The 10,698-nt window shown below is 30.2% G+C and overlaps 2 protein-coding genes across 6 annotated transcripts; one reads left to right on the plus strand and one right to left on the minus strand.

Annotated features, from left to right (window-relative positions):
* The first annotated feature begins 4,295 nt into the window (after positions 1 to 4,295).
* On the plus strand, positions 4,296 to 7,277 carry LOC105764772 (zinc finger CCCH domain-containing protein 43). Of its 4 annotated transcripts, none has more exons than XM_012583525.2 (6): positions 4,296 to 4,384; positions 4,933 to 4,993; positions 5,307 to 5,426; positions 5,576 to 5,861; positions 6,106 to 6,378; positions 6,799 to 7,277. In XM_012583525.2, the coding sequence occupies exons 4-6, from the start codon at positions 5,610 to 5,612 to the stop codon at positions 7,000 to 7,002; spliced, it is 729 nt and encodes a 242-aa protein (XP_012438979.1). In that variant the 5' UTR covers positions 4,296 to 4,384; positions 4,933 to 4,993; positions 5,307 to 5,426; positions 5,576 to 5,609; the 3' UTR covers positions 7,003 to 7,277. The 4 variants fall into 4 exon arrangements, with proteins under 4 accessions (XP_012438979.1, XP_052481610.1, XP_052481611.1 ...); XM_052625650.1 differs by having other exon boundaries at positions 5,586 to 5,861; XM_052625651.1 differs by having other exon boundaries at positions 5,307 to 5,861.
* A 142-nt stretch (positions 7,278 to 7,419) lies between these two features.
* LOC128035561 (protein NOI4-like) lies at positions 7,420 to 9,147 on the minus strand. 2 transcript variants are annotated; one of them, XR_008192025.1, is made up of 4 exons: positions 8,970 to 9,147; positions 8,255 to 8,443; positions 7,683 to 7,860; positions 7,420 to 7,585 (listed from the first exon to the last, which is right to left on the minus strand). XR_008192025.1 is itself a non-coding variant. In XM_052625653.1 (3 exons), the coding sequence occupies exons 1-3, from the start codon at positions 8,973 to 8,975 to the stop codon at positions 7,831 to 7,833; spliced, it is 225 nt and encodes a 74-aa protein (XP_052481613.1). In that variant the 5' UTR covers positions 8,976 to 9,147; the 3' UTR covers positions 7,420 to 7,830. The 2 variants fall into 2 exon arrangements, 1 of the variants encoding a protein (XP_052481613.1); XM_052625653.1 differs by having other exon boundaries at positions 7,420 to 7,860.
* Positions 9,148 to 10,698: the final 1,551 nt, after the last annotated feature.

The raw sequence follows: 10,698 nt of genomic DNA on the forward strand, positions 1-10,698 counted from the left end.
TTAAAAGAATATTACAAAATCATAATAATTACAAATACATATAAATTAATAAAATAAAAGTATATAGTTTTTTTTAAAAAAAATTATTATTAATTAATAGAAAATTGTAAAAAATTACAAAAATATATAAAAATAACACACAATTATAAACATGATAAAAAAGCCAAAAAAATTATAGAAAAAAATGATATTCTCGTTTGGTTGGGTTGATACTCGCGTATCGTATTATTGAGTTGGGATATAGTTGATGGGTGATGCCAACTCAACCAATCCTTATGTCTCGTTTGGTTGGGTTGATACTCACGTATCATGTTATTTAATACGTCAGTGTTTTGGTAGACATGTAAATGAACACATCATTTTTTGTTAGATGCAAGTTGGGTGATATTTATCACAGTTGTAGAAGTAGTATTTATTTAACACAAGTGTCTTGTGAGCTGATTCTTATTTTTTTTCCAATTATATCCTCATATAATTAAATAAATTACAACTTTTATCCTTGCTCTAAAATTTCTCAAATTTACCAAAATCTCTCGGATTAAGCAAAAATTCTAAATTAAACCGATACTCAAAATCTCCAATGCATGAGAAATGTTGGTGTGAGCTTTGCATAAATGATAGAAATCTCTACAATTTCTTAACTACTCTTCTCTTTTCAATCTAATCCAAGACAAAGTAAGGAATTTGAAACCCGTTTCTTTACTTTATTTTTGTTTATTTTCATGAGAAAAACTGTTTTTTTTTTTGAAAAATCTCATATATATATATATATATATATATTAACTCCATGATTCATGTTAGTTTTTTGAGATAAACTATATGTTCATTTTTATGTTAACACATTTGTTTATTTTCATGAAATAAACGTCACTTATCTCTCTCATTTTGTTTCTTGTTATAGTATAATTGAGCCTATCATTTGGTAAACTTGTTCTGAATGACAATGGTGGAACTAAGAACATTGGAGATAGTATATGTGTGGAAGAAGATGGCTTTAATGGCTTTAATGGAACTGAAAACCTTGGCTTGTCAATGGATTTCGAAGATAATAACCATTCAAGGTCCCCATCTACTAGTAGAGTCAAGATTAGAAGGGTCGGTGGAACTAGAAAGATAAAGCTGAATTTTACGGAATTGTTGAGATATTGAGATGCAAAATGGTTGAGGGTATAAAATAATTAACAAAGAGTTTAGGGACGGAGCACTTGATTACTCAGAGGTCTATGCAACTTTGAGATGAAAATTATAAGACTATCTTGAACAAAATAACTTGTTGCTACAAGATCCCTAGTAATCCAATTAATCTATCCTAGATGAACAAAAAGAGATGTGGGTGGGAAGATTGTTATCCAACTTTTGTGTTATCTTTTGTAGATGTAATGTATTTTTGTTAAGCAAATTTGCTAGGAAACTAGCATTAAATATGGTGCATAAGTTAATATTATCTGATTAATTAGTACATGAATCACTTTTAATTTTTTTAAATCATTTTCAAGTTACTTACATTCTATTTTTATGTGAAATAGTGTATTTATTGGATCAATATATTGAAGCATATGAACATATGAGTTCATTAATTTATTTAATTTTTTCTTGGAATGAATATTTGTTGATGTGAAGATATTACCATTTTAGGTTGATTATTTGAAACATAATGTGGATAATGAATTTTAATGTAAATGTAATTTTACTAATTAACATTAGTTTATAATGAGTATATAACTATTTTTTTAATTTTTTTGCTAGGACTATTTTGAATTATTTATATTTTTAATTGTGATTTATTGTCAAATTGCTGTTACATTGTATAAAAATTATTACATTGGTTAAATACAATTTGAGTTATCTTATACTAAAATATATTATATTTTAAGTTTATAAATATAATAATGTTGCTAAGAAAATATAATAATCAGTGAAAACAATTAAATAAATATGAAACTAATGTTATAAAATAATAATGTAAAGAACACAAGAATAATAGATAAGAGATGGATATGAGAATCGAGGGATTTCTATTGCATTTTATTATTCTTCATAACAAGTAGGATACTCCTATATATATATATATATATATATATGGGGAGATTAGACTCTTCATTTTCTAATACATTAATAGAAAAACAGTTATAAAGATATGAAAGTTGAAAAGTTAAGGAAGATAAAATGTGAAAGGTTAATTATAATGAACTTCCGCTTAATAACAACTAAAAGATTTTAAGGGTAAGATGACATATCCGTAAATAACATTTATCTTTTAACACTTATTAAACACAAGATAAGAAGATTAATAAATATCATAATTTCCTACAACCTAACATCTTGATATGATAACATCTATCATTTATCCATCTTTTAATACTTAAGTATTATTTAATACTTCACTTTTATTTTACATCCGACATACCGAACGGGATGTTAATGCATGATATAGATTAAGAGAAATGGGTTTTGATAATAAAAAATTATTGTAAAAATCTTTAACCGTTAATCGAATCGAATTTTTTAAATACATTAACCGAACCAAAATATTTCGGTTAATTCGGTCGATTAATGAAATTTATATGTTTTTGTCTTTTGGGTAAAATAAGTATAAAACATATAAAAAAATACATTGCTAAAGTTCAAAAAACTTTAAATGGAGGTGAAAATAACAAATAAGATATTAGAAACACTACATAAGTCTTGAAAGTTAACAACCAAATACTATATAAATCTTGTAAACGATAAATATTTCGGTTAATTACCCGATTTCAAACCGATAACCGAAATTCAAAAAAATCATTAACCGACCTCCGACATAACTAAATTTAGTCACCGACCGATTAACCGAATTAGATCTGTTCAATCGGTTAATTCGGTTTTAACCAAACTATGAATACTCCTAATTTGGTAGGTGGATGATACAAAGTTAATCTTTTAATATATGATAAGATTTAAATGGTAAAGTAGTTTAGTTAAGAGTATGATGTATTGGGTTCAAATTTCATTATTCTTATTATACCCTCAAAATAACATTTGTTATTTTTATAAAAATTGTTTTTTTGTAATTTTTAATTGAGGTGTTATTTGATAAATTGAAAATTAAGTATTGATAAATTTAAATACATAATTTAAGTTATAAAATTGTTTAATATATTACTTAAAATTAATTATATTAAATATAATTAGATTGTTTGATAAATGCGATTTTAAATTATAAATAAATATTCTACATTTTATGTTAATTTTAAACATTTTACTTTATTCTAAACAAAAATCAAAATTTAAACACAAAATATTTATAGAATAATATAATATTAAAATAAAATAAAATAAAATAATTGAAAATATTCTACATTAACTAATAACTAGCTCTTCTACTTGCTATTTTTCTCACTTTTTATAGAAAAATTCTATAAGATTGTTTTATTTTAAATTATAAATCACGTTTAAAATTTAAATCATTAAAATATTATTTTTATTAATTTAATATTTTCACTGATCTATCAAGCAAGCCTAGTTAATGGTAACACTAACTCTTTTAACTATAGTATAAATAAATATGAGATTGATAAAAAAATTAAATATGCTCAAGTTAGTTGCTACAAATTAAATGAAGAAAAGATATTATTATTAACACACAGTCGGATGATAACTAAAAGTTTACAGACAAGCAAACAACTAATGTTTTGTGTTGTTAAATACAAATAATTATTAGAATACATTATTTATATTATAATCCAAAGAATTAATAAATACATTAATTTTTTGAAATAATGGATTTCAAAATCTTGTTAACATCTCACTCTGCCATGTGGACTTGATTCGCCGCTGGTTCAAATTCAATGACTCGCTTCACTTCCATTCCCCACTAAAAAAAGACATTCCTTCTCTCTCTTTCTTCCCTCCCTATTTTCTTCTTCTGCAAAGTTTAGGGTCACAATCTGAAGAAACTCCTGTCCCTCACGCTATGCCTACCGATTCAACCTCTCACTTAGGGCTTCAATCTCCCGATCCGGGTTCTACTTCGAGTCCCGACCTCTCACCGTATGATCTTAATCACTCCGCTGTAGAAACCGAGCACGAAGAAAGCAGTCTCCAACAGCAGCTCCAGAATCTCGATTTGAAGGAGGAAGAAGTGAAGACTGATAGGAAAGATGACGGAGAGAGAGAAAGCAACAACGATGCCGACGGAAACGCTGCTGAAGACGAGGACGACGAGAATGAGGAAGAAAGAAACGATAACGAGATTGATGGTGAAAACGTGAAGAAAAGTGAAGGAAAGAGGTCGCATTATCCGGTGAGACCGGATGCAGAGAGTTGCGCTTATTATATGAAGACTGGACTTTGCAAGTTTGGATATAATTGCAAGTTTAATCACCCTATTCGAAGGACGACCCAGGTCTTTTTTTTCTAACCTTCTTATTAGTCATCGTCTTTATATGTGCTGAAGTGCTTTTCCTTTAGCTGATTGAGAGCTGCTTTTATGCCCCCCCCCCCTTTCTTTTTGTTTTTGTCGCTATAATAGTAGTACAATTTATGAAAGATTAATTTGATTTATTTTCTTTAAGTTGTTTTATACGGTATGTGTGTTGACGTTTTGGAAAAAAAAATCACAGGTAAGTTTTTTTTTAATTATTGAGGAAAATGTGGTTATTTCTGTCCCAGACAGCTGGTGGAAAAAATTCCATCTTTCCTCGCTGAAGTGGTTGATCATCATACAACAGCTAAGATATAATCTAATATTGGGATTTGAGTATCTTCATGTCGATATAAATACAACTTTTAGTTTTTTCTTTGTATACATTACGCCTTGCCTAGTACCATAGGTACGCGCTCCGGTATCCCATAGCAATTATGATGATTTTGGGGGTTATCTACAGACCTATATTTATTCCTTTTCTCCTGACTTTTGTCATTCTGGGTGTTCTGGAATTATGATGTTTGCAGGCTGTTAAGGAAAAGGTCAAGGAAGAAGTTGAATCAACAGAGAAACCTAGCCAGACAGAATGTAAGGTCAATATTCTTAATTTATGTTTGCACAATAACTCTTTATGATAGTAATGGACATCACTTTGATGAGTGTTTACTTATTTGATTTGAATGCTTTTTATGTTATGTTTTGGTTTGGTAGCTGGTCCTTCAGGTCATTATCACATCTTGTTTTTATTCTATGATCTATTACGGCCTGTAAAATATCTTTAGTGTTTGTTCAGATGCTTCTGGAACTCATCTTTATATATTTTCAGCTACGTCTTTAAGAAATGTGCTTTCGTTGATGGTACATTTATTTGATGTTACAAATTTGCTGGAGATCTTTGCAGTACTACCTAAGAACTGGTGGATGTAAGTTTGGGAATGCTTGTAGGTTCAACCACTCAACAGCTAAATCTTCAACGAGTCCAATTTTAGAGTTTAACTTTCTTGGGTTGCCTATCCGACAGGTAGTTACGCTCTTACTGAATAATTGGATTTGTGAACTCTATACTAAGTCCTGATGTTCGTCGAGTTCTTTCTACTATCAGCCGAATCGTATCAGATCTAGTTTTAGTGATTAATTATAGTAATCATTCTGGGAATTGAAAAGATTTAGTTCATCACAGGGGGAGAAAGAATGCCCCTATTACATGCGTAATGGGTCCTGCAAGTATGGAGCCAACTGCAGGTTTAATCATCCTGATCCTACAGCTGCTGGGGCTTGTGACCCAACTTCCGGATATGGTAATGGTGGATCTGTTTCACCTCAAGCTGCATCACAAGTGAATATGTTGCCCTGGTCATCACCTAGGGCATTGAATGAGACTGCTGCCTATATACCGATTATGTTTTCACCTCCGCAAGTTGTTCCGCCACCAAACCCAGAATGGAATGGGTATCAGGTACTGTCATTGCTCTTATGCTATTAGTGTTAATGGTGGTATACTATCCTTGAGTCTATAGCATCTATGGGTGTATCGTGGCATGCTGTGTAGTTCATAGCATCTATTGAGTTGATCTTTGCATCACATGCTTCTTACCTTCACCCACAATCTCTTAAATGATGTCTTTCCCAGACTTTTATTGTTTTTATTCCTATTACAGTATGTTTCTGCATAATAACTTATCTTTTCGTGCCTTGTCAAGACAACTGTATACCCCCCACCAGAAGGGAGTTTGCATCCAGCCCCAGCATATGTCATGAACAACCCGGCAACTGAAACTGCTGTCTATACTCATAACCAGCCTCAGATGGTGGCTGATGAATTCCCTGCACGGCCTGGCCAACCTGAGTGTAGTTACTTCCTGAAAACTGGGGACTGTAAGTTTAAATCTAATTGCAAATATCATCATCCAAAAAATAGAGTTGCAAAGATGGCTCCATGTGTTCTCAGTGACAAGGGATTGCCACTCAGACCTGTAAGTTTGTGCTTATTTTGGTTCTTCCCATGAAACATATATAAACCAGATATGGATATAGATTGTTTCAAAGCTTGTATATGCATACATAAAATGAAAACAAAAGTAATACATGTAATAGTAAATATTCTCACAATTGTCGTTGCTTCATTTCTTTTTGTGACCTTATGTTTCCAATTATTTTGAAACAAGTTCCTTAAGAAAAATCAATAGAAATTGCATGTTTTAGAAATTGGTAGTTGATTCTTCAACTAGTTAATGATTATTCTGTTGTACAAATGAATTTCTACATAAATGTAGCTCGTGGGGAAAGGCCCTTTAGTGGATTGCGGTTTCGGTTATAGTAATTCAATTCTCAGTTCTGATGCATTTAACAAATTAATGCTTCAACTCCTTTTTTTTATTTTTTTTGAATTCCAGGATCAAACCATCTGCTCACACTATAGCCGCTATGGTATTTGCAAGTTTGGACCAGCCTGTAAATTTGACCATTCAAAACAGGAAGCTCCATCAACAATGGCAATGGCCGGACTGGATCAGCCTCCACCATTCAGCCATTCTGCTGCTACAGAACAAACCGGAATCGCTGGTGGTACTGATACTGCAGTTCAGCAGACTGTGTAAAAAGAATTTTCAGCCAACGCTCCCTAGCTTTTTAGATCTGACATTAGCAAGGATTCTAAATTTTATTTTCTGAACTGCAAGACTCCATTTAACTTGTTTCTACCCCTTGTTCCTTTGCCACAAGCTTTTTGGGGATGGCAATATATAATATATCGTAGTTAGGATGCTGTTGTGTTGCTAGTTTTTGAAGCTGAAAATGAAATCAGGATATGTAAATTATCTCGGTTTCATGTCATACTACAAACTAATACAATACCTTTGAAATGGTGTGTGAACTGCTTCACCTCTTCTTCGACTTCTTTCCTAGGTAAGTTGTCTTTGCCAGGTTTGTGAAATGGTAACTGGTCTGGTCGGTCCGGGTCTGGTTCGGTTAGTCCGGGTCTGGTTCGATTAGACCGCATTAAACCGTATATGTTGAATGCATGAAAGTGAGCATTTTAAAGAATATATATATATACACATATAAGACATTTTCCTGAACAAGGTTCCTCTTTTTTATATTTTGTAAAATATATTAAAATTGGAATGAAATACAATCGTCAGTGGCCGTTAGTGCTTGTACTTCCATCTCCTTGGTCCCCCTCTGTAAATAATAATGAGTAGCATGACTCAAGATTTGTAAATTCGAAACAAAGCCCGCAATACTTTAAAAAGAAAAAAGAAAAGGAAAAGGTAGATACATTAGAAGAGTAGAAGGTGGTCCCATTCCATTGCAGCCAATTATGAATAGTGTAATATTATATATGCATATATAGGGGAAAGGCAAGTTGCTCATCACTAGCCAAATCATTCAATTCTCCATTTCCGATCTCCACTAAATGCTACCTTTTAAACTCTAACAAAGCAAAAGCATTTGGTCTGAGAAAAAAGAAAAAATGGGTTCAAATGACAATTAGAAGGAAATAAATAAATATAAAGTACCGGAAGCTGAACTGAAATTGTGCAATTGTTAAAAAAATTTTGGGTATATGATTTTGGATAATCCAACCTATACTTAAATTCTTTTATTTTCATTATTATTCAAATTCTCATCTAATTAAATAATAATCTATCGATTGAGTCTTAGCTCAATTGGCATTGACATTGTTGCCAGTGCAACGTTATATTTCTATTTAAGGATTGGGGAGGGGTTATGGGTAATTTTAGGCATTATATAAAAAAGAATAGATATGATAAGAATCTATAATAAGATTAATTTGTGGTAGTTAAAATTGTTAGGAAATCGAGTAGAGATAGATAGATAGATAGATACCTTAGGAGGAGAAGGGGGAGGTTTATTGACAGTATCAACTTTTTGAGGGACAATACTAGGAGGAGGAGGAGCAGTAGCTCTGGTTTTCTTCTCATTTCTAGCTTTGTTGAATATCACCGTAAATCCATCTGCCGTTGCTGGATCCTTCAAGTCCCACTCCCCAAACTTTGGCAACGCTTTCCCTTTTTCCTGCTCCACATCATCCAATTTCAATCAATACTCTTGTACAATTCCCACTCACTTATATATGAAATACAAACCTTCATATCTAAAAAATGTATATCATGTTGTAATATCTAAATATAAACCCCATCATTATGGACTTGTTTGCAAAGTCAATCCGTAATTTCTGAGATACCATTTGCTTTTGAGGGAAAGTTTATCTAACGGTTTTGTTGCAAAGAAGTTTCAATCTAATCTTTGATTAATTGATGTAGTAGTATTTCTTCATTTGTACCAAAAAAAAAAAACATAGTCTACAGCCTCATTAAAGAGGCTAAAGTTGAGAGGAAAACAATATCCCATTGAATTAATCAAAGGATAAATTCATAAGAAAATTTTTGCTTCCAAAATAAAAAATCTCATGCCAAATGTAATCTAAAAATCTTTAGATCGATGATATATATATTTATGACATCATATATATATTAAGGCTAGGAAATGTGAAGATGATTGAAAGTGAGATAAAAGAAATGTGTAAGATTAAATTACATACCGCCATGAATGACAGATTATATGATTCTAAGAGAGGGGATTTCCAAAGAGGAGGGGGACAAAGGAAAAAAAATGGATAGAAACATGTTTTTAAAGAGACAAAAATAGGAGGATACTAAGGAATGTTTGTTTTGTTAAATATAACACATGTTGAGGTTAGAGGCTGAGGCACACACTCTTTTTTAGGAAATTCCCTGTTTATTCTCTCCTTTCGGTTGGTCGGTATTAGTTTTATTATGCCATCATTCATTTTTCCCCAATTGTCGTTTCAGAATCAGCATTAGACCCATATACTAGATTTCGACACCGTTTTGCTAGTTGCATCATTGTCGTGGAAATTGGCTACCGATTGTACACTGAATTTATTATTTGCACCTCCGAATTGTGAATTATTAAATTTATGCATGTGATATATAAATTTTTATTTAATATAATTTTTATATTAAGTTTTTATTTTGTTTTAAATATAAATATCAAAACTTTAATTTTAATTCAATTCATACATTTTATATCAAAATTTTTATACAAGATAAATATAATTATTCATAAAAATATTAAAATAAATATTTTAAAATTAAACACATATCAAATTTTCAAAGTTGTTTGTGAAAAAAGTACACTACCAATATACTAAATATTAGCTCTTATTTATATATGTAATATGCAAATGTAAAATAGTACTACTTGGACAACAATGTTAATAATTTGCAAAAATTTAATCAAATCATAATATCATATATAGAATTACACAATTTCATGTATCATATTGCACGTTGAATTAGAATCCATGTATAATTTTCAAATTTATCCCATTTAAATTTAATACAGTCAACTAATAATAAATTATTTTACATTTTACCTCTACAAATAATTATATTTATTCAATATAAAAATAAGTAAATATATTTTTAAAATAAACATAATTGAATCAAATTAACTTTTATATATATAATTATATATCCAATTTAATATCAAAATATGTTAAAAGTAAACAAAAAAAGTATTCTTTAATATAATTTTAACCAACCAAATCATTTTAATGTTATTTATTTTTATTCTATTTCACTAACCAAAAGCTATATATTTTTTTATTTTCTAATTCTTTTAACGAACCAAATAAATTGTTGATTTTCTTACAAGTCACCGAAGAAACAGTTGATTGGTTTAATTTTCACATTTAAAGCCCCCAACCAATTTTGTTTCAACTACTTCCATGAAAAGAAATTTTGTTTCAACTACTTTTCTATCTTCTTCCAACAGCATTTAATACTCTTTACTCTTTCTTTCTTTTTAGGGTAAACTGATGTTCAACTGTTAATAAGTTTATATTTGATCATTCAACTTCATCAAGCTACATAATGATTGTTGAATTATTTAAAATTTTCTATTTAAATCATTAAACTATTTAAAAAAAATTTTAATCGTTAGGCTGTTAAGTTTTTTTCTTTTTTTAAGTCTGGCTATTGATGAACAGTACGGTAAATCAGTACCCATCAACAAATAGAATAACATACCTTAGATTCAAGTTGATTTAATGGTTAGTGCCAGAGATTGGAGAAAAAAGTTATTTGGATTCTGGTCCATAGATTTGTCACATTCAAAATTGTTTCATGAAAATAATTGAACTGTAAAAGAAAAAGGGAAGAAGAGCTTTCGATTGGTGTAGACGGTGCGAACAGAGAAAGCCATACAACAACGATTTTAATATCCCAATGACTTAAATGAAAATT

The sequence above is a fragment of the Gossypium raimondii genome, chromosome 12 (assembly GCF_025698545.1).
Source record: "Gossypium raimondii isolate GPD5lz chromosome 12, ASM2569854v1, whole genome shotgun sequence".
Lineage (NCBI taxonomy): Eukaryota > Viridiplantae > Streptophyta > Magnoliopsida > Malvales > Malvaceae > Gossypium > Gossypium raimondii.

Coding starts and splice junctions, on each gene's coding strand:
- LOC105764772 (XM_052625651.1), top strand. CDS start 5,610: ATGCGTAATGGGTCCTGCAAGTATGGAGCCAACTGCAGGTTTAATCAT. Junction 5,862..6,105: donor CAGAATGGAATGGGTATCAG/GTACTGTCATTG, acceptor TGCCTTGTCAAG/ACAACTGTATACCCCCCACC. Junction 6,379..6,798: donor AGGGATTGCCACTCAGACCT/GTAAGTTTGTGC, acceptor TTTGAATTCCAG/GATCAAACCATCTGCTCACA.
- LOC128035561 (XM_052625653.1), bottom strand. Junction 7,861..8,254: donor CTCCCCCTTCTCCTCCTAAG/GTATCTATCTAT, acceptor CTTTTTTCTCAG/ACCAAATGCTTTTGCTTTGT.